This window comes from Amblyraja radiata, chromosome 20 (assembly GCF_010909765.2).
Source record: "Amblyraja radiata isolate CabotCenter1 chromosome 20, sAmbRad1.1.pri, whole genome shotgun sequence".
Lineage (NCBI taxonomy): Eukaryota > Metazoa > Chordata > Chondrichthyes > Rajiformes > Rajidae > Amblyraja > Amblyraja radiata.
In genome coordinates, this window is record NC_045975.1 from 46,064,772 (window position 1) to 46,089,208 (window position 24,437).

The 24,437-nt window shown below is 44.2% G+C and overlaps 1 protein-coding gene across 5 annotated transcripts in view; it reads left to right on the forward strand.

Annotated features, from left to right (window-relative positions):
* LOC116984370 (tripartite motif-containing protein 66-like) overlaps positions 1-24,437 on the forward strand; it is a 270,505-nt gene that overhangs the window by 156,454 nt on the left and 89,614 nt on the right. For 4 of the 5 annotated variants that reach the window (XM_033038530.1, XM_033038529.1, XM_033038528.1 and 1 more), the window contains exons 4-6: positions 5,177-5,309; positions 6,137-6,253; positions 10,715-10,829. In XM_033038530.1, the coding sequence (XP_032894421.1) occupies positions 5,177-5,309; positions 6,137-6,253; positions 10,715-10,829 (365 nt within the window). Of the gene's footprint in view, positions 1-5,176; positions 5,310-6,136; positions 6,254-10,714; positions 10,830-24,437 lie in introns of those variants that run through there. The other variant, XM_033038532.1, reaches the window with a different exon arrangement.

Below are 24,437 nucleotides of genomic sequence, written 5' to 3' on the forward strand. Positions count from 1 at the left end.
TTTGTCCTGCTAAGGTGTAGCACCTCACATTTATCAGCATTAAACTCCATCTGCCATCTTTCAGCCCATTCTTCCAAATGGCCTAAATCACTCTGTAGACTTTGGAAATCCTCTTCATTATCCACAACACCCCCTATCTTGGTATAATCTGCATACTTATTAATCCAATTTACCACACCTTCATCCAGATCATAGATGTACATGACAAACAACAAAGGACCCAACATAGATCCCTGAGGCACCCCACTAGTCACCTGCCTCCAACCCGACAAACAGCCATCCACAATTACCCTCTGGCTTCTCCCATTCAGCCACTGCTGAATCCATCTTGCTATTCCTGCATTTATACCCAACAGTTGAACCTTCTAAACCAACCTTCCATGAGGAACCTTGTCAAAGGCCTTACTAAAGTCCATATAGACAACATCCACTGCTTTACCCTCGTCAATTTCCCTAGTAACCCCTTCAAAAAATTCAAGAAGATTAGTCAAACATGACCTTCCAGGCACAAATCCATGTTGACTGTTCCTAATCAGACCCTGTTTATCCAGATGCTTATACATATTATCTCTAAGTATCTTTTCCATTAATTTGCCCACCACTGAAGTCAAACTAACAGGTCTATAATTGCTAGGTTTACTCTTAGAACCCTTTTTAAACAATGGAACAACATGCGCAGTACGCCAATCCTCGGGGACTATTCCCGTTTCTAATGACATTTGAAATATTTCTGTCATAGCCCCGGCTATTTCTACACTAACTTCCCTCAATGTCCTAGGGAATATCCTGTCAGGACCTGGAGACTTATCCACTTTTATATTTTGCAAAAGTGTCAGTACTTCTTTTACTTTGAAACTCATAGTATCCATAGCTACTCTACTAGTTTCCCTTACCTCACATAATTTAATATCCTTCCCCTTGGTGAATACCAAAGAACAGAAATTGTTCAATATCGCCCCCATCTCTTTTGGCTCTGCAGATAGCTGTCCACTCTGTCTCTCCAATGGACCAATTTTATCCCTCGTTATCCTTTTGCTATTAATATAGCTGTAGAAACCCTTTGGATTTACTTTCACCTTACTTGCCAAAGCAACCTCATATCTTCTTTTAGCTTTTCTAATTTTTTTCTTAAGATTCTTTTTACAATCCTTATACTCCTCAAGCACCTCATTTACTCCTTGCTGCCTATAATTATTGTAGATCTCCCTCTTTTTCCGAACCAAGTGTCCAATTTCCCTTGAAAACCAGGGCTCTTTCCAATTTTTACTGTTTCCTTTCAACCGAACAGGAACATAAAGATTCTGTACTCTTAAAATCTCACCTTTAAATGTCCTCCATTTCTCTTCTACATCCTTCCCATAAAACAAAATGTCCCAGTTCACTCCTTTTAAATCATTTTGCATCTCATCAAAGTTAGCCTTTCTCCAATCATAAATCTCAACCCTAGGTCCAGTTCTGACCCTCTCCATAATTATATTGAAACTAATGGTATTGTGATCACTGGACCCGAAGTGCTCCCCAACGCATACCTCCGCCACCTGTCCCGTCTCATTTCCTAACAGGAGGTCCAGCACTGCCCCTCCTCTAATAGGTGCCTCTATGTATTGCTGCAGCTGTCTGTTTTTTTTCATCTCTTTTTCTTATTTTTAGTTAGTTTAGTGTTTTGTTTTGAGGAGTTCTAGCTTTTTTATGTGTGGGGGAGGGGGAAACTAATTTTCAGGGTCCCTACCTCGTCGGAGATGCAGCTTTTCTCCGGGCTGCAGCTTCGACCCGTCCCCGCGGCCTACCAGCGGGCCTGGAGCGGCGTCTCCTGAGGGGACCGCCTGGAGCTTCGGCATCGGCGGCAGCACCAGCTCAGCAGCGGCGGCGGCACCGGCTCAGCAGCGGCGGCGGCACCGGCGGCAGCGGTACCGGCTCGGCATCGGCGGTGGCGGAGCTGCGGGTCGGAGGACGGCGGTGCAGCGCTGGAGCGCCATGGCGGGGCTGGCGGTGACTTCGCTGAAACTCCGGTAACTGGAGCTGGGTCCGTTGCGGAGCTGTGGGTCTGTGGAGCGGCTGCGGGCGGCGGCGCTGAACTTTCCATCGGGAGCCTGGGATCTCTTGATGAGATCGCCAGTTGAGCTCCATTCGGCTCCGGAAGCCACGGTCTCGAGTAAGGAGGCCCGACTATGGGTGGACATTGGGATGGGACTGGACTTTGTGCCTTTCTGCCTCCCATTCTGTCTACTATGGGATGTTTTGATGTTGAAACTATCTATTACTGTCATGTTGTATTCTTTTTTTATGTGCTGCATGGCAAAAAGAATTTCACTACACCCTATGTGACCAAATAAAAATTTAAACTTTGAACTTTGAAAAAACTATCCTGCACACATTTTACAAACTCCAACCCATCCAGCCCATTTACAGAATGTGTTTCCCAGTCTATGTGTGGAAAGTTGAAATCTCCCACAATCACTACCTTGTGCTTACTACTAATATCTGCTATCTCCTTACATATTTGCTCTTCCAATTCTCGATCCCCATTTGGTGGTCTATAATACACCCCTATAAGTGTTGCTACACCTTTCCCACGTCTCAGTTCCACCCAAATAGCCTCCCTAGATGAGCCCTCTAATCTATCCTGCCAAAGCACTGCTGTAATATCTTCCCTGACTAGCAATGCAACACCTCCACCTGTTGCCCCTCCAATTCTATCACACCTGAAGCTACGAAATCCTGGAATATTTAGTTTCCAATCACAGCCCTCCTGCAACCATGTTTCACTGATCGCCACAACATCATACTTCCAGGTGTCAATCCAGGCTCTAAGCTCATCCACCTTTCTTACAATGCTCCTAGCATTAAAATATGCACATTTAAGAAACCCCCCGCCTCTTATTCTCTGTTTATTTCCTTTTTCTTCTTTCTCCTCTTGTGTCCGAGTGCTTCCCTTTTCTGCTTCCTGCCTCCCATTCTGTCTACTAGCTTTCTCTATTTGAGTCCCTCGCCCCAACCATTCTAGTTTAAAGTCTCCCCAGTGACCTTTGCAAATTTCCCCGCCAGGATATTGGTCCCCCTCGGGTTCAAGTGCAACCCATCCTTTCTGTACAGGTCCCACCTTCCCCAAAAGAAGTCCCAATGATCCAGTATCGTGATCATAATTAAATAAATTAGTTTTGATACAAAAGCTGGTGACCAAGCTCACGGAACTGGGTCTCTGCGCATCCCTCTGCAATTGGATCCTCGACCTCCTCATCGACAGACCACAGTCTGTTTGAATTGGCAGAAATGCTTCTTCCTCATTAACAATCAGTATGGGAGCACCTCAAGGCTGCGTGCTCAGCCCCCTGCTCTACTGACTCTATACTCACCACTGTGTAGCTGGACACAGTGCGAACTCCATCTTCAAGTTCGCCGACAACACCACCGTTGTTGGGTGAATTACAGATATTGATGAGTATAGAAGTGAGATCGACCGACTGACCAAATGGAGCCAGCACAACAACCTGGCTCTCTATATCAGTAAAACCAATGAACTGATTGTGGACTGGAAGAGGAAGGATGAGGACCCACAATCCTGTTTATATCAATGGGACGATGGTGGAGAGAGTCAAAAACATCAAATTCCTGGGCGTGCATATTTCCAAAGATCTTTCCTGGACCCAGCACACTGATGCAATTCTAAATAAAGCGCATCAACGCCTCTACTTCCTGAGAAGATGACGGAGATTCGGTATGTCAGAGAGGATTCTCTTGAGCTTCTACAGGTGTATAGTAGGGAGCATGGTTGCATCATGGCCTGGTTCTGCAACTTGAATGCCTGAAAGCGGAAAAGACTGCAAAAAGTTGTGAACATTGCCCTGTCCATCACCGGCTCTGACCTCCTCACCATCGAAGGGATTTATCGGAGTTGCAGCCTCACCAAGGCAACCAACAACATCAGGACCCACACCACCCTGGCCACACACTCATTTCACCCCTGCCATCAGGAAGAAGGTACAGGATCCTGAAAACTGTAACGTCCAGGTTCAGGAACAGCTTTTTCCCTACAGCCATCAGGCTATTAAACACTACAACCTCAAATAAGCTCTGAACTACAATAGACTATTTTTATTATTACTATGATTATTGCATTACTACTGTTTGTTTTATGAGTATGTGTGTGTGTATATATATATATATATATATATATATCGTGTATGTTCTTGTGAATATGTGTATATATACACACTGAACTTTGTTTTCTCTCATTTATAATATTGTTTACAGTGCACTATGTTTACATATTCTGTTGCGCTGCAGCAAGTAAGAATTTCATTGTTCTATCTGAGACATATGACAATAAAACACTCTTGACTCTTGTATCTGGATTGGCAGGGTGGGTCCTGTATTGTAGCCCAGAGTAAATGATCCACTATTTAGCTGGAAAGGGATTGTGTTTGGAGATCCATAAAGGGAAGATGGAGTGGGGAGGTTGAGTAAATGAAGGTGGTGGAAATGCAGAAGAGTAGTTTCATCTATCATTTTTTTCTATACCTATACATTTTTCAGTTGTGGTGCAAGAACCTGTTGAGATCATGTCCAAATAATTTATCTTCCCTTCTCTTTGGCCTTTCTAATTATTGACATAGATGTTGACCAAAAAAAGCTTTAAACATTTTGTTAATATCTTCTCTTTTCCCAGTTCTGATGACAGGTCTTTGACTTGAACCGTAGACATAGATTCTACTGGTTGCTAATATCTGTGAATATAAAATTCTCCTCAGTAGTGCTGTCCACATCTTCACGATGGCTCTATGCAACATGAATCATGGTTGCAGAATAAAACACCATGATTTGCCTTTGAACCTCATCTTCTTGTAGCTTGATCTCCCTTTTTCATGTGACTGAACAGGTTTCTGATGCACTGTTTAGGATTATAGGGTTGTTTACTTGGTTGGAATCGGTCTGCAAAAATTAATGATCTTGCCTGTTGTTTTTGCATCTTTAGAAAAATGAGAGTGTCGACGTTCACCAGCTTTTGGATAGGATAACTATATTTAGGAAAACTATGTTAAAACCTATGCATTGTTTTCCGTAGATCGTTTCTGTAAATCCAATGTATTCACAAGCACAAAGTTAGCTAATACCATTCATTTTCAAAACATTAGCATTCTAATTGTTCTATCTTAAGTACTATTTTTTTAATTTATAGGTGACGAGAGTGAAGTCAATAAGTTCTCACTGGTCTGCCCACTTCACACCAACGAGCCACTGAAGCTTTTCTGTGAAACCTGTGACATCCTGGTCTGCTGGACTTGCCAACTAACACAACACAAAGAACATAGGTAAGGGGATTAGAGCCACAGTGCTATTCAAGATCTTACTATTTGAAAAATTATGTTCCAATATTCCTGTCCGTGCTTTTATTTCAGAACTTTCAAAATCCCAATGTAATATCTTGGATGAATACCCTTGGAATTAAGAGACTGCATAAATGATGATGCTGACATCAATTTTTATAATTCAGATAAGGAGAGAAAGTAAAGGGCCTGTCCCACGAGCATGCGACCTGCATGCGGCAAGCGTGACCTAAAGGGCCGGTCCCACCAGCATGCGCCTTCATGCGGCAAGCGTGACCTAACGTGGTCGCTTGAGCCGTACGGCATGCGGCACGCGTGACCAAACCAGAAGCGGGAGCCGCGCGGAGGTCGAGTGAGTGACACGGCGTCGAGGTGGCTGCGTGCCGGCAGGCTGTTGCCGCGCGGAATTTTTAAACAAGGTCAGTTTTTCGGAGCGATGTAGGGACCAGCTCCGCACAACTCCATACGGCTCCGGTGATCGAAGTGGGACCGGCCCTGCGAGGCCGTATGGCTCAAGTGACCACGTTAGGTCGCGCTTGCCGCATGCAGGCGCATGCTGGTGGGACCGGGCCTTTAGGTCGCGCTTGCCGCATGCAGGTCGCATGCTCGTGGGACAGGCCCTTAAGAGTGAAGTTGTAACTTAACAGAGTGCTGAGAGAACTTACATTTGTAAGGGTGGGAGGAGCTTGTAATGATAACATATCTGTCCGAAGGTCAAAAGCATTACAGAGTCTAAGGGTTATCAGTGCACAGATGTTGATTTCGATGTTGATTTTTGTAACCTATTTTTCAAAAAAAAATTTCACCCACAGTTTCAAATATCTGGAAGATGTTTTACAGAATCAGAAGGTCACTTTGGAGGAGCTGACTCTGAAAATGGAAGAGAAAAGGATCAAAATGCAGAATTCAGCAAAACAAGCACAGGACAGGTAATAGGCATTGATTTAGGTTTGGAAGTATGAAAATTGGCATTAGGATCAGACTTTGTGTCTTTGCCCTATTTTTTTCTCCTCATGATCTTATGCACCTCCAGAAAATCATCCCTGCTGCGCACCAAGGAAGAGGTTCCAGCCTACCCACCTCTCCGTAGCTCAGGCCCTCAAGTCCGGGCAGCATCCTTGTAAATCTTCTCTGCACTCTTTCCAACTTAACAACGTCCTTCCCATTGAAGGGTGACTAAAACTGAATACAATACTCCAAATGTGCAGGAAATAACTGCAGATGCTGGTTTAAATTGAAGGTAGACACAAAATGCTGGAGTATCTCAGTGGGACAGGCAGCATCAATAAGGCACAACAGAGGATGTACTTCCTGCGGCAGCTGAGGAAACACAATCTGCCACAGGCAATGATGGTCCAATTTTATACGGCCATCGTAGAGTCTGTCCTCACCTTCTCCATCATGGTCTGGTTTGGCTCAGCCACCAAGCACGACACCCAGATGCTGCAGCGAATCGTCCGATCAGCTGAGAAGGTTGTTGGCTGCAACCTTCCCTCCATTGACAAACTGAACACTGCAAGGGCCGGGAAGCGAGCGGGTAAGATCATCTCTGACCCCTCTCACCCTGGCCACAAACTTTTTGAATCACTTCCCTCTGGAAGGCGACTCCGGACTGTCAAAGCTGCCACAGCCAGACATAAAATCAGCTTTTATCCACAAGTAGTAGCTTTATTCAATAACCAAAAATCTGTCACCTCCTTTTGCTCTGGTATTTAATTTAATTCACATGTTTAATTGATAATGTTTTATTATTAATGTTTTATGTGTCATTCTTGATTGTCACTGTATGTCATGTTGTCACTTGCGAGTGGAGCACCAAGGGAAATTCCTTGTTTGTGAACATACTTGGCCAATAAACTTATTCATTCATTCATTCATTCATTCATTCATTCATTCATCTCTGGAGAGAAGGAATGTTAACCCTTATTAATTCATGCTATTTATAACCTTCACTACACATATGTGTAAGCCACCCTTTACATGGTATTACGGTACTACACAAAGACTCTCTCTCTTGCTCTCTCTCTCTCTCTCTCTCTCTCTCTCTCTCTTGCTATGGCCCACTAGTCAGTAAAGCCAGACTCTGCCTATGGCCAAGCAACTACTAGACCCACAAGTTAATGTGCCGTCAGTTATCCCAGTTCCAACGCCGCCGCAACATACAAAGAAAATACTACGATAAAACCAGCTCGCCGCTTCAACCGCTCAACAAGGGACAGGTTGTCCGATTGCGGTCACTCTGAGGTTGCGACCGCCTCGGAGTCATTCTGGGGTCCACCGTGGAACCACGCTCGTACCTGGTCAGTATTGACAACGGCATCTATCAGCGGACCCGCCAACACCTCCTCCCGGTTAATGAACCGGCACCTACACGTCCTTATCCGGACCAGCCCGCCGGTCTTCCCTCACGATCTGCGAATGCTGTTACAGCGATTCCTCTGCCGATGCCAGTGCCATCCCTGCCTTCCCCGGTGCCCCAATCTCCACTGGTGTCTTCTCCTCCACATTCACCCGATAAGGGACTTGCTTCCCCAGTGAAGGGTGAGTTGTGTGCTGGAGGTTATTATCGTACACGTGCACGTCGTGTCTGCAAAGCAAACCCGCTGATTGGAACCTTCGCTACACATATGTGCAGTCACCCTTTACATGGTATTACGGTACTACACAAAGACTCTTTCTATCTCTCTCTCTCTCTCGCTCGGGCACACTAGTCAGTAAAGCCAGACGCAAGCAGCCGGCTGTTGAAATGTTCCTGTGGATTTAATGGAATAAGGTTGGATTTCACCACAAGTATGTTTTCTTATTGGGCCACCGATAAACAAAATGGGTGACATTGCTTTTCTCCAGAGATGCTGCCTGTTTCGACTGAGTTACTCCAGCATTTTGTGTCTACCTACAATACTCCAAATGCAGCCGCACCAATGTATTGTATATTTGTAACATAATATCCTTTTTTTGAACTGAGTATCCTGATTGATGAGTGACTTTTTGACCATCCCATCTACCTATGATTCCACTTTCAAGGAACTATGTACCTGTACTCCTAGATTCCTCAGCTGTATAACACTCCCCAGGGCCCTGCCATTCTCCGTGTAGGTTCTGCCCTGGGTTGACTTCCCAAAAGGCAACACTTTGCATGTGCGCATTAAACTCCATTTACCATTCTTCAGCCCACTTGCCCAGTTAGCCTGACTTCGGTGGTGGGAAAGATGCTGGAGTCAATTATTAAAGAGGTAATAATGGGGCATTTGGATAGCAGTAAAATGATTAGTCCAAGTCAACATGGATTTATGAAATGGAAATCATGCTTGACTAATCTTCTGGAATTTTTTGAGGATGTGACAAGTAAAATGGATGAAGGGGTGCCAGTGGATGTAGTGTATCTAGACTTTCAGAAAGCCTTTGATAAGGTCCCGCACGGGAGACTGGTGACTAAAATTAGAGCACATGGTATTGGGGGTAGGGTGTTGACATGGATAGCAAATTGGTTGGCAGACCGGAAGTAAAGAGAGGAGTGAACGGGTCCTTTTCAGAATGGCAGGCAGTGGCGAGTGGAGTGCCCCAAGGCTCGGTGTTGGGGCCGCAACTGTTTACCATATATATTAATGATCTGGAAGAGGGAATTAGGAGCAACACTAGCAAGTTTGCGGATGACACAAAGCTGGGTGTCAGTGTGAACTGTGAAGAGGATGTTAGGAGGTTGCAGGGTGACCTGGACAGGTTGAGTGAGTGGGCAGATGCGTGGCAGATGCAGTATAATACATATAATGGTGAGGTTATCCACTTTGGTGGTAAAAACAAGGGGGCAGATTATTATCTCAATGGGGTTAGGTTGGGTAAGGGGGAGGTACAGCGAGACCTGGGTGTCCTTGTACTGAAAGTTGGCTTACAGGTACAGCAGGCAGTGAAGAAAGCTAATGAAATATTGGCCTTCATAACAAGAGGATTTCAGTATAGGAATAGAGAGGTTCTTCTGCAGTTGTATAGGGCTCTGGTAAGACCACATCTGGAGTATTGTGTACAGTTTTGGTCCCCTAATTTGAGGAAGGACATCCTTGTGATTGAGGCAGTGCAGCGTAGGTTCACCAGATTGATCCCTGGGATGGCGGGATTGTCATATGAGGAAAGATTGAAAAGACTAGGCATGTATTCACTGGAGTTTATAAGGATGAGGGGGAATCTTATCGAAACATATAAAATTATAAAAGGACTGGACAGGTTAGATGCAGGAAAAATGTTGCTGATAAATGTGAGGAGCATTGAGTATAGAAGCTGGGATGTAATGTTAAAATTGTACAAGGCATTGGTGAGACCAAATCTGGAGTATGGTGTACAATTTTGGTCGCCCAATTATAGGAAGGATGTCAACAAAATTGAGAGAGTACAGAGGAGATTTACTAGAATGTTGCCTGGGTTTCAACAACTAAGTTACAGAGAAAGGATGAATAAGTTAGGTCTTTATTCTCTGGAGCGCAGAAGGTTAAGGGGGGACTTGATAGAGGTCTTTAAAATGATGATAGGGATAGACAGAGTTGATGTGGACAAGATTTTCCCTTTGAGAATAGGGAAGATTCAAACAAGAGGACATGACTTCAGAATTAAGGGACAGAAGTTTTGGGGTAACTTCTTTACTCAGAGAGTGGTAGCGGTGTGGAATGAGCTTCCAGTGGAAGTGGTGGAGGCAGGTTCGATGGTATCATTTAAAAATAAATTGGTTAGGCATATGGATGGGAAGGGAATGGAGGGTTATGGTATGAGTGCAGGCAGGTGGGACTAAGGGAAAATAATTGTTCGGCACGGACTTGTAGGGCCGAGATGGCCTGTTTCCGTGCTGTAATTGTTATATGGTTATAATATTGGGCGAGTCCAGAACCACGGGCCACAGTCTTAGAATAAAGGGGAGGTCATTTAGGACTGAGGTGAGAAAAAACGTTTTCACCCAGAGAGTTTTGAATTTGTGGAATTCCCTGCCACAGAGGGCAGTGGAGGTCAAATCACTGGATGGATTTAAGAGAGAGTTAGATAGAGCTCTAGAGGCTGATGGAATCAAGGTGATATGGAGAGAAGGCAGGCACGGGTTATTGATTGGGGACGATCAACCATGATCTCAATGAATGGCGATGCTGGCTCGAAGGGCCGAATGGCCTCCTGCACCTATTTTCTAAGCTTTAAGCTCTAAACGAATCAAGATGTTGCTGTCATTTTGATGTTCCAAATTTTGATATTTGTTAGGTGTTGGTACAGACATGTGGCTTGTAGATATTATAAATGATTTGTAGTACATGCTGCAGCTCAGAGATGATTTATTCAGTTCATCCAATCTAGTTAAGTGGTGTAACTACTTTGCCTATTCAAATGCTTTTTTATTGAAATGAAAACCTGTGTTACAGATTAAATGAATTAATGCAAGTGAGGATGAAGGTGGAAAATCAGATTAAGATGGCAAAAATGGCCATGTTAAGCGAATTAAACAAACGAATGAATGTTCTAATGGACCAGGTGGAGGTGAGGCACAACTACTTTCACTTTAATGTTTCAAAACCACTACACTGCGGCATATGCACCTGACCTTGAACACAGAGTAAGGGTCTCGACCAGAAACGTCACCCTTTCCTTCTCTCCAGATATGCTGCCTATCCTGTTGAATTGGAGTAATTCAACAGGATAGGTACAAAAAGGTGTTTTTGTGGCTATCTATGGTTTAAACCAGCATCAACAGTTCCTTCCTACACACTCATGGAATTGTCTGACAATTTGGCCCTTGCATGTTTACAGGTTCATAACCCTTTTCTTTAAAAAAAATGTTTTTACAATCTTCCAATCTCCACCCCTTTCCGCCTTCGTCAGTGACCGTTCCTTCAACACATCCCAGGTTAACTCATCCCTTCCCACCCAAACCACTCCCTGCCCAGGTACCTTCCCCAGCAACCACAGAAGATGCAACACCTGTCCCCAAACCTCCTCCCTCCACACTGTCCAGGGACCCCAACAGTCCTTTCAGGCAATACAGTGGTCCCCTTGCACCTCCTCCAACCTCATATACTGTATCCGTTGCTCCAGAGATGGTCTCTTTCATGACCAAAAGTAGATTGGCCGATCGTTTCGGTGAACACCTTCGCTCAGTCAGCCCTTTAAGTTTCCCAAGCACCTTCTTCTTTGTAATAGCAACTCTGCTAACCTCTTCTCCTGACTCTCTTGAATTTCTGGCACATTGCTGGTACCTTCTACTGTGAAGATATATGGCAGAAATGTATTCAATTTATCCACCATTTCTGTATTTCCCATTACTACCTTTCACACAACATTTTCCAGCAGTCCAATGTCCACTCTTGCCTCCCTTTTACATGTGAAGAAACTTATGGCATCCTCTTTTATATTATTGCCTCAAAGGGCAGCCACAGTGGCACAGCGGCAGAGCTTGCTGTGCCGGAGACCTGGGTTCGATCCTGACTATGGGTGACAATAGTCATTAGGCAATAGACAATATGTGCAGGAGTAGGTCATTTGGCTCTTCAAGCCAGTACCGCCATTCAATGTGATCATGGCTGATCATCCCCAATCAGTACCCCATTCCTGCCTTCTCCCCATATCCCCTGACTCTGCTATTTTTAAGAGCCCTATCTAGCTCTCTCCTGAAAGTATCCAGAGAACCTGCTCCACCACCCTCTGAGGCAGAGAATTCCACAGACTCACCACTCTCTGTGAGAAAAAATGTTTCCTCGTCTCCGTTCTAAATGGATTACTCCTTATTCTTAAACTGTGGCCCCTGGTTCTGGATTCCCCCAACATCGGGAACATGTTTCCTGCCTCTAGTGTGTCCAAACCCTTAACAATCTTACATGTTTCAATGAGATCCCTCTCAACCTTCTAAACTCCAGAATGTACAAGCCCAGCTGCTCCATTCTCTCAGCATCTGACAGTCCCGCCATCCCGGGAATCGATCTTGTAAACCTACGCTGCACTCCCTCAATAGCAAGAATGTCCTTCCTCAAATTAGAGGACCAAAACTGCACACAATACTCCAGGTGTGGACTCACTAGGGCTCTGTACAACTGCAGAAGGACCTCTTTGCTCCTATATTCAATTCCTCTTGTTATAAAGGCCAACATGCCATTCGCTTTCTTCACTGCTTGCTGTACCTGCATGCTTACTTTCATGGACTGATGAACAAGGACCATCAGATCCCGTTGTACTTCCCCTTTTCTCAACTTGACGCCATTTAGATAGTCTGTACGGAGTTTGTACATTCTCCCCATAACGTGCGTGGGTTTTCTCCGAGATCTTCAGTAACCTCTCACACTCCAAAGACGTACAGGTTTGAGGGTTAATTGGCTTGGTGTGTGTGTAAATTGTCCTTAATGCGTGTAGGATAGTGTTAGTGTGTGGGGATCGCTGGTCGGTGCAGACTCAATGGACCGAAGGGCCTGTTTCTGCGCTGTATCTCTACACTAAACTAAACTTCATTTTTTCCCTGTATTGACCTTCTAGTTACTTTCTGTTGTTTCCAAAATGTTTCCAAATCCTCTAGCTTCCCACTAATCTTTGCAATATTATGTGCCTTCTCTTTTAGTTCTAATGCTGTCTTTGACTTCCTTTGTCAGCTATAGTTGCCTCATTTTCTTCTTATAATCCACTTTGGGATGAAAAGATCCTGCATCTTCTGAATTACTCCCAAAGTTCATTCCATTGCTGCTCCATCGTCATTCTTGCAAGGGTCCCTTTCCAATCAACTTTAGCCCCATCCTCCCTTATGCCCCTGTAGTTACCTTTACTCGACAGTAATACCAACACATCTGATTTCCTTTTCTCCCCCTCAGACTGTAGGTTAAATATTATCATATTCTGGTCACTTCCTCCAAGGGGTTTGCACCAAGCTCCCTAATCAAAACCTGTTAATTTTAGAGGGTTATGCGATGTAAGGAGATCGCAGATATTAGTAGTAAGCACAAGGTAGTGATTGTGGGAGAATTCAATTTCCCACACATAGACTGGGAAACACATTCTGTAAATGGGCTGGATGGTTTGGAGTTTGTAAAATGTGTGCAGGATAGTTTTTTGCAGCAATACATAGAGGTACCTACTAGAGAAGGGGCAGTGCTGGACCTCCTGTTAGGGAATGAGAGGTCAGGTGGCGGAGGTATGTGTTAGGGAACACTTCGGGTCCAGTGATCACAATACATTACATTAGCTGCCAAGGGGATAAGGGGCTACGGGGAGAGGGCAGGGATATGGACCTAGGTATGGTTAGTATAGTAAGACCTGAGTGATCTCCTGGACAAGTGTCGATCGCCTGGATTGGGGTCGGAGAGGAATTTCCCGGATTTTTTTCCCGAATTGGACCTGGGTTTTTATCCGGTTTTTTGCCTCCCCCAGGAGATCACGAGGTTCTTGGGGTGGAGAGGGGTGATAGCGGTATAAAGGGGAGGGTAGTGTCTTGTGTTCTGTGTCTTGTGTCTACTGTTTGTGGGTAAGTGTGTCTGTTTAGTGTTCAGCCATGAGCGAATGGCGGTGCGGGCTCGACGGACCTGGTGGTCTACTCTCGCACCTACTTTCTATGTTTCTATGTTTCTAATACCATTAGTTTCAATATAATTATGGAGAGGGTCAGAACTGGACCTAGGGTTGAGATTTTTGATTGGAGAAAGGCTAACTTTGAGGAGATGCGAAAGGATTTAAAAGGAGTGAATTGGGACATTTTGTTTGATGGGAAGGATGTGGAGGAGAAATGGAGGACATTTAAAGATGACATTTTAAGAGTACAGAACCTTTATGTCCCTGTTCGGTTGAAAGGAAATAGTAAAAATTGGAAAGAGCCATGGTTTTCAAGGGAAATTGGATACTTGGTTCGGAAAAAGAGAGAGATCTACAATAATTATAGACAACATGGAGTAAATGAGGTGCTTGAGGAGTATAAAGAATGTAAAAAGAATCTTAAGAAAGAAATTAGAAAAGCTAAAAGAAGATATGAGGTTGCTTTGGCAAGTAAGGTGAAAGTAAATCCAAAGGATTTCTACAGCTATATTAATAGCAAAAGGATAACGAGGGATAAAATTGGTCCATTAGAGAGTCAGAGTGGACAGCTATCTGCAGAGCCAAAAGAGATGGGGGAGATATTGAACAATTTCCTTTCTTCGGTGTTCACCAAGGAGAAGGATATTGAATTATGTGAGGTAAGGGAAACAAGTAGAGTAGCTATGGAAACTATGAGATTCAAAGAAGAGGAAGTACTGACACTTTAAAAAAATATATAAGTGGATAAGTCTCCAGGTCCTGACAGGATATTCCCTAGGACATTGAGGGAAGTTAGTGTAGAAATAGCAGGGACTATGACAGAAATATTTCAATTGTCATTAGAAACGGGAATAGTGCCGGAGGATTGGCGTACTGCGCATGTTGTTCCATTGTTTAAAAAGGGTTCTAAGAGTAAACCTAGCAATTATAGACCTGTTAGTTTGACGTCAGTGGTGGGAAAATTAATGGAAAGGATACTTAGAGATAATATATATAAGCATCTGGATAAACAGTGTCTGATTAGGAACAGTCAACATGGATTTGTGCCTAGAAGGTCATGTTTGACTAATCTTCTTGAATTTTTTGAAGATATTTCTCGGGAAATTGATGAGGGTAAAGCAGTGGATGTTGTCTATATGGACTTTAGTAAGGCCTTTGACAAGGTTCCTCATGGAATGTTGGTTAAGAAGGTTCAATTGTTGGGTATTAATGGTGGAGTAGCAAGATGGATTCAACAGTGGCTGAATTGGAGATGCCAGAGAGTAATGGTGGATGGCTGTTTGTCAGGTTGGAGGCCAGTGACTAGTGGGGTGCCACAGGGATCTGTGTTGGGTCCACTGTTGTTTGTCATGTACATCAATGATCTGGATGATGGTGTGGTAAATTGGATTAGTAAGTATGCAGATGATACTAAGATAGGTGGTGTTGTGGATAATGAAGTCGATTTTCAAAGTCTACAGAGAGATTTAGGCCATTTGGAAGAGTGGGCTGAAAGATGGCAGATGGAGTTTAATGCTGATAAGTGTGAGGTGCTACATCTTGGCAGGACAAATCAAAATAGGACGTACATGGTAAATGGTAACGAGTTGAGGAATGCAGTTGAACAGAGGGATCTAGGAATAACTGTGCACAGTTCCCTGAAGGTGGAATCTCATGTAGATAGGGTGGTAAAGAAAGCTTTTGGTGTGCTGGCCTTTATAAATCAGAGCATTGAGTATGGAAGTTGGGATGTAATGTTAAAATTGTACAAGGCATTGGTGAGGCCAATTCTGGAGTATGGTGTACAATTTTGGTCGCCTAATTATAGGAAGGATGTCAACAAAATAGAGAGAGTACAGAGGAGATTTACTAGAATGTTGCCTGGGTTTCAGCAACTAAGTTACAGAGAAAGGTTGAACAAGTTAGGTCTTTATTCTTTGGAGCGCAGAAGGTGAAGGGGGGACTTGATAGAGGTCTTTAAAATGATGAGAGGGATAGACAGAGTTGACTTGGAAAAGCTTTTCCCACTGAGAGTAGGGAAAATTCAAACAACAGGACATGACTTGAGAATTATTATTGGGACAGAAGTTTAGGGGTAACATGAAGGGGAACTTCTTTACTCAGAGAGTGGTAGCTGTGTGGAATGTGCTTCCAGTGGAAGTGTTGGAGGCAGGTTCGATTTTATCATTTAAAAATAAATTGGATAGGTATATGGACGGGAAAGGAATGGAGGGTTATGGTCTGAGTACAGGTAGTGCAGGGGAGAATAAGTGTTCGGCACGGACTAGAAGGGCCGAGTTGGCCTGTTTCCGTGCTGTAATTGTTATATGGTTATATGGTCCACCTTAGGAAACCTGAACGGAAACCTCTGGAGACTTTGCGCCCCACCCAAGGTTTCCGTGCGGTTCCCGGAGGTTTTGTCAGTCTCCCTAATGGTCGAAAGTGGTTTCCGCTTCTTCTATGTTCCGACGATTATTTCAAAAAATTAAAAACCGGCCGCGATTAAAAATAGGTTACCGATTTAAAAATCGGTAATTTTTTTAGTCGAAGCCGGTTGCGATGCTAGTTGAAGGTGGTTGCCGGAGGTTGCAAGTAGTGGAAGGTAAGACAGAAACGGAAGAAGCGGAAAAAACTGTCGACCATTAGGGAGACTGACAAAAACCTCCGGGAACCGCACGGAAACCTTGGGTGGGGCGCAAAGTCTCCAGAGGTTTCCGTTCAGGTTTCCTGAATGGGACAGGGGCATTAATTTCTGCCTCAAAGGTGGAGGCAGGTTCTCTGGATGCTTTCAAGAGAGAGCTAGATAGGGCTCTTAAAGATGGCGGAGTCAGGGGATATGGGGAGAAGGCAGGAACGTGGTACTGATTGGGGATGATCAGCCATGATCACATTGAATGGCGGTGCTGGCTCGAAAGGCCGAATGGCCTACTTCTGCACCTATTGTCTATTGTCTATTGTCACAAACAACAAATCCAAAATTGCCTTTCTCTAGTAAGCTCCACCATGAGCTGGTCTGAGAAGCCATCCTGCCGGCACTCAACAAATTCCTTCTCCTGGGACCCAGTACCAACCTGGTTTTCCCAGTCCTTCCTGCATTTTCAAATCTCCCATGACCACTGCAACATTGCTTTTCTTAGATGCCGCTTTTATCTCCTGATGTGATTTGTAACCTCCATCCTGGTTATTGCATATTTATAACTCACATCAGGGTCTTTTTACCTTTGCAGTTTCATAACTCTACCCATAAGAATTTAATATCTTCTGATCCTATGTCATATCGTTTAGTTTAGTTTAGTGTAGATACAGCGTAGAAACAGGCCCTTCAGCCCACTGAGTCCGCACCGACCAGTGATCCCTGCACATTAACACCATCCTACACACACTAGGGACAATTTACACTTATCCAAGCCAATTAACCAACAATCCTGTACGTCTTTGGAGTGTGGGAGGAAACTGAAGATCGCAGAGAAAACCCACATGGTCATTGGGAGAATCTACAAACTCCGCACAGACAGCACCCGCAGTCGGGATCGAACCCGGGTCTCCGGCTGCACTCGCTGTAAGGCAGTTACTCTACCGTTGCGCCACCGTGCCGCCCCAAGGAATTATGTGGCAACATCATGGTTTGAAGTGTGTGTGTGTGATTCATTGCGCACAATCATATACAAGTTTCAACCAACCAAAATCTTGCATTTGAACCAAAGGAGAAATAATATCTGCACAGATGTATTCAAAATGTTGCCAATGAACTCCCTGGGGGTTATACGGTTTTTTGTGTGGGTTGCTCTGGTCCATATAAGGGGCCAGACATCATTCACCCTTTGTCACCTTTCACCCCACCAGCCGGCAAATACAGCACATAATCCTCCGCCATTTCGGCCACCTCCAACGTGACCCCACCACTCGCCACATCTTCCCATCTCCCCCCGTGTCTGCCTTCCGCAAAGACCGCTCCCTCCGCAACTCCCTCGTCAATTCTTCCCTTCCCTCCCGCACCACCCCCTCCCCGGGCCCTTTCCGTTGCAACCGCAAGAAATGCAACACCTGTCCCTTCACCTCCCCCCTCGACTCCATTCAAGGTCCCAAGCAGTCGTTCCAGGTGCGACAAAGGTTCACCTGTATCTCCTCCAACCTCATCTACTGCATCCGCTGCTCTAGATGTCAGCTGATTTACATCGGTGAGACCAAGCGTAGGTTGGGCGATCGTTTCGCCGAACACCTCCGCTCAGTCCGCAATAACCTACCTGACCTCCCGGTGGCTCAGCACTTCAACTCCCCCTCCCATTCCCAATCCGACCTCTCTGTCCTGGGTCTCCTCCATTGCCAGAGTGAGCAACAGCGGAAATTGGAGGAACAGCACCTCATATTCCGTCTGGGGACCTTGCGTCCTTATGGCATTAACATTGAATTCTCCCAATTTGGCTAGCCCGTGCTGTCTCCTCCCCTTCCTTAACCCTCTAGCTGTCTCCTCCCACCCTCCCATCCGCCCGCCCTCGGGCTCCTCCTCCTCCTCCCCTTTTCCTTCTTTCTTTCCCCACCCCCCATCAGTCTGAAGAAGGGTTTCGGCCCGAAACGTCGCCTATTTCCTTCGCTCCATAGATGCTGCTGCACCCGCTGAGTTTCCCCAGCAATTTTGTGTACCATCATTATTAATCACATTGGTTATTAGGCGGACGATCTACTTCAAAATGTCAGGGTTTTAGTGTATCCAGAGGAGGTTTGTAAGGTTGGTGCTGGGAATAACTTGCATTTTAATAGTTCTGCTGTGGATAAGACTCAGATTTGTTGTTTTTCCAAGTATTGAAACTGCAAGAGAGGGCAATATATTTGAATTTGTGGTATTGCAAGCCTAAATTATATTGTGACCTTTACAAAGTTACACCTTATTCCCATTTGAAACACTCTGCATCCACCGGTTGTATTTTTAAAACAAATTGAACAAAAACTATTAACATTACAGCCAAAGTTTGGAGGCATAGAAAGGAATAGTCCTCTCTTCTCAGTATAGAAAATTCTGGAAGGACTATGTAGATTTGAAAACAGTAAGCTCTGGGGGACAGACGTCTACACTCATTATCACTATACAATGAAATACGAAAGTAAGCTAGCCAATAATATAAAAGTGGATAACCAAAGTTTCATCAGATATATAAAGTGTAAGAAAGAGGCATGAGTGGACATTGGAATGCTGGAAAATGATACAGGAGAAGTGATAATGGGGAATAAAGAAATGGCAGATGAATTGAATATGTTTTTTTGCATCAGTCTTCACAGTGTAAGACACCAGCAATGTGTCGGAAATTCAAGAGAGTCAGGAGGTGGAAGTTAGAGTGGCTATCACTAAAGAGAAGGTGCTTGGGAAGCAGATAGGTCTGAAGTTGGATTTGTCACCTGGACCAGATGGACCGCAGGGTTCTGAAAGACATATCTTTAGAGATTGTGGAGGCTTAGTTGTGATCTTTCAAGCACAAAATAGAGTCTGGGGAGGTTCCAGACAATTGGAAAATTGTAAATATTACCCCGCTATTCAAGAAGGCAGCGAGGCAGCAGGGTGGAAACTATAGGCCAGTTAGCCTGACTTCAGTGGTTGGTAAGATTTTAGAATCCATTATCAAAGATGAGGTTTCTGAGCACACGATAAAATAGGCAAAAGTCAACATGGTTTTGTGAAAGGAAGTTCTTGCCTGATGATCTTCAGAAAGCCTTTGATAATGTGCCACACATCAGGCTGCTAAAGAAGATGAGAGCCCATGGTATCAGAAGGCAGATACTAGCATGGATAGCAGGTTGGCTGGATGGCAGAAGACAAAAAGTGGCAATAAAGGGGGCTTTTCCTGGTTGTGACTAGCGGTGTTCCGTAGGGTTGCCACTGCACTTCACGATATATATCAATGATTTGCATGAGAGAATTGAAGGATTTGTGCCCAAGTTTGAAGATGATACGGATATGTGGAGGGGCAGGTAGTGTAGAGAAAGCAGGGACTCTGCAGAAAGATTCAGGTGGGCTGACAACTGGCAAATGGAATACTGCAAAGCAAAGTGTGAAGTCATGCATTTTCGCAGTAGGAATAAAGGCATAAACTATTGTCTAAATGGGGAGAGAGTTCAGAAATTGGAGGTGCAAAGGGACTTGGTAGTGCTGGTGAAGGATTCCCAAAAAGTTAACTTACAAGTCGAATCGGTAGTAAGGAAAGCAAATGCAATTCTCGCATTTATTTCGAGAGGGCGAAAATACAAAAACAGGGAAGGCATGCTGCTTTATAAGGAGTTAGTCAGACCACATTTGGAATATTGTGAGCAGTTTTGGGCTCCATATCTCAGGAAGGATGTGCTGGAGATGGAGAGGGTCCAGAGAAGTGTATGAGAATTATCCCAAGAATTATTGGGTAAACGTATGATGAGTGTTTGACGGCACTGGGCTGTATTTTCTGGAGTTTAGAAGGATGAAGTGGGTCCACATTGAAACATACCGAATAGTGAAAGGCCTCGATAGAATGGATGTGGAGAGGATGTTTGCACTAGTGGGAGAATCCAGGACCAGATGCCACAGCCTCAGAATAAAAGGACGTACCTTTAGAAAGGAAATTAGAAGGAATTTCTTTAGTCAGAAGGTGGTGAATCTGTTGAATTCATTTCCACAGACAGCTGTGGAGGCCAAGTAAATGGATATTTTTAAGACAGAGATTGACAGATTCTTAATTAGTTCGGGTGTCAGGGTTATGGGACAAAGGCAGGAGAATGTATATATAAATACATAAGGGGGAAAAGGGTAACTAGACAGAGAGTAGGACTCCTCAGGAATCAAAGTGGTCACTTCTGTGTGGAGCCACAGGAGATGGGCAAGGTCCTCAATGAGTATTTCTCCTCTGTATTTACTGAAGAGAAAGGCAGTAGAATGGATGAAATTGGGGCAGTCAATGGAAGTGTCTTGGGAGCAGTCAATGTTATGGTCGAAGAGGTGCTGAAGGTACTATCGTGTATGAAGGTACACAATTCTCCATGGCCTGATTAGATATATCCGAGGGCATTGTGGGAAACTAGAGAGGAAATTGCGGGAGCCCTGGATGAAATTCACGAGTCATCTTTGAATACAGGAGAGGTGCCGGAAGACCGGAGGGTGGCAAATGTTTTGCCTCAAGAAGGGCTGCAGGGAAAATGCTGGGAACTATAGGCCTGTGAGCCTGACATCTGTAGTTGGAAAGTTACTAGAGAATATTCTGAGGGATAGGTTATACAGGCATTTAGACGGACAAAGGCTGATTAGGGATAGTCAGCATGGTTTTGTACGTGGGAGATCGTGTCTCACAAATCTGATTGTCTTTTGAAGTTTTGGTGTGCTGGCCTTTATAAATCAGAGCATTGAGTATAGAAGTTGGGATGTAATGTTAAAATTTTACAAGGCATTGGTGAGGCCAATTCTGGAGTATGGTGTGAAAATTTTTATCGCCTAATTATAGGAAGGATGTCAACAAAATAGAGAGAGTACAGAGGAGATTTACTAGAATGTTGCCTGAGTTTCAGCAACTAAGTTACAGAGAAAGGTTGAACAAGTTAGGGCTTTATTCTTTGGAGCGCAGAAGGTTAAGGGGAGACTTGATAGAGGTCTTTAAAATGATGAGAGGGATAGACAGAGTTGACGTGGATAAGCTTTTCCCACTGAGAGTAGGGAAGATTCAAACAAGGGGACATGACTTGAGAATTAAGGGACAGAAGTTTAGGGGTAACATGAGGGGGAACTTCTTTACTCAGAGGGTGGTGGCTGTGTGGAATGAGCTTCCAGTGAAAGTGGTGGAGGCAGGTTCGATTTTATCATTTAAAAATAAATTGGATAGTTATATGGACGGGAAAGGAATGGAGGGTTATGGTCTGAGCGCAGGTATATGGGACTAGGGGAGAATACGTGTTTGGCACGGACTAGAAGGGTCGAGATGGCCTGTTTCCGTGCTGTAATTGTTATATGGTTATATGGTGACCAAAAAGGACGTGACATGGACTTCAGCAAAGCATTCCACAAGGTTCCGTGTGGTAGGCTGCTCTGGAAGGTTAGATTGCATGGGATCCGAGGCAGATTGCTGAATGGATAGAAAATTGGTTCCATGGAAGGAAGCAGAGGGTGATGGTGGAAGGTTGCTTCTCGGACTGGAGGCCTGTGACTAGTGGTGTGCCTTAGGGTTCGATGCTGGGCCCGTTACTGTTTGTCATCTCTATCAATGATTTGGATGATAACATTCACGACAAGATTAGCAAGATTGCAGATGATACAAAAATGGGTGGTTTTGCAGACAGTGAAGATGGTTGTGAAAAACTGCAGTAGGATCTTGTTCGATTGGCCAGGTGGGCTGAGGAATGGTTGATGGAATTTAATAGAGTGAAATGTGAGGTGTTGCATTTTTGGAAGTCTAACATAGGCAGGACCTACACAGTGAATGGCAGGCCTCTGGGGAATGTTGTAGAGCGGACGGATCTAGGAGTGCAGGTACACGGTTCATTGAAGGTTGAGTCGCAGGTAGTTAAAGTGGTCAAAAAGGAGTTTGGCACATTGGCCTTCATCAGTCATAGTACTGAGTCTGAAGAAGGGTCTCGACCCGAAACATCACTCATTCCTTCTCTACATATATGCTGCCTGTCCCGCTGAGTTACTCCTGCTTTTTGTGTCTATCTCTGGTTTAAACCAGCATCTGCAGTTCCTTCCTACATATTGAGGTTGGGTCCACTGTTGTTTGTCATGTACATCAATGATCTGGACGATGGTGTGGTAAATTGGATTAGTAAGTATGCAGATGATACTAAGATAGGTGGGGTTGCGGGTAATGAAGTAGAGTTTCAAAGTCTACAGAGAGATTTATGCCAGTTGGAAGAGTGGGCTGAAAGATGGCAGATGGAGTTTAATGCTGATAAGTGTGAGGTGCTACATCTTGGCAGGACAAATCAAAATAGGACGTACATGGTAAATGGTAGGGAATTGAAGAATGTAGGTGAACAGAGGGATCTGGGAATAACTGTGCACAGTTCCCTGAAAGTGGAATCTCATGTAGATAGGGTGGTAAAGAAAGCTTTTGGTGTGCTGGCCTTTATAAATCAGAGCATTGAGTATAGAAGTTGGGATGCAATGTTAAAATTGTACAAGGCATTGGTGAGGTCAATTCTGGAGTATGGTGTACAATTTTGGTCGCCTAATTATAGGGAGGATGTCAACAAAATAGAGAGAGTACAGAGGAGATTTACTAGAATGTTGCCTGGGTTTCAGCAACTAAGTTACAGAGAAAGGTTGAACAAGTTAGGGCTTTATTCTTTGGAGCGCAGAAGGTTAAGGGGGGACTTGATAGAGGTTTTTAAAATGATGAGAGGGATAGACAGAGTTGACGTGGAAAAGCTTTTCCCACTGAGAGTAGGGAAGATTCAAACAAGGGGACATGACTTGAGAATTAAGGGACTGAAGTTTAGGGGTAACATGAGGGGGAACTTCTTTACTCAGAGAGTGGTAGCTGTGTGGAATGAGCTTCCAGTGAAGGTGGTGGAGGCAGGTTCGTTTTTATCATTTAAAAATAAATTGGATAGTTATATGGATGGGAAAGGAATGGAGGGTTATGGTCTGAGCGCAGGTATATGGGACTAGGGGAGATTATGTGTTCGGCACGGACTAGAAGGGTCGAGATGGCCTGTTTCCGTGCTGTAATTGTTATATGGTTATATGGTTATTGAGTATAGAAGTTGGGAGGTCATGTTTCAGTTGTATAAGAAGTTGGTGAGGCCGCATTTAGAGTATAGTGTTCAGTTCTGGGCACCATGTTATAGGAAAGATGTTATCAAGCTGGCAAGGGCACAGAGAAGATTTATGGGGATGTTGCCATGACTAGATGGTCTGAGCTATAGGGAGAGGTTGAGTAGGTTGCGACTATTCCCTGGAGCGCAAGAGGTTGAGGGGTGATCTTACAGAGGTATATAAAATCATGAGAGGAATAGATCAGGGAAATGCACAGAATCTCTTTCATTGAGTATGTGAATCGAGGACCAGCGAACATAGGTTTAAGGTGATGGGGAAAAGAGGAATAGGAATCTGAGGGATAACTTTTTCACACAAAGGGTGGTGGATGTACGAAACAACCTGCCAGAGAAGGTAGTTGAGGCTGGGACTACACCAACATTTAAGAAGCAGTTAAACAGGTACATGGAGAGGACAGATTTGGAAGGATGTGGATTAAACTCAGGCAGGTAGGACAAGTGTAGCTGGAACATGTTGGCCGGTGTGGGCAAGTTATGCCGAAGGGCCTGTTTCCGCAATGTATCACTCTATGACTCTATAACCCTAATGGAGTACAGAGGGAAAGATAGATCAGCCAAAAAATGAATGGTGGAGTAGACTTGATGGGCCGAATGGGCTAATTTAGCTCTTAGAACTTATGAACATGAACTGAAGATTACTGAAAACGTGTAATATGTCACATGCAAATATGCTCAAATGTCACAAATCATTTGGTAGCATATATACTTGGATATTTGGTAGAAATAATAAACCCATTTGAATTGCACCATGTAAAAAAGTTTGGCTGTTTAAATTACATTTATTCCACTGAATTAATGGCAAGGATTCTAGTGTAAATCTGGACACCAAAAGGTGAGCTG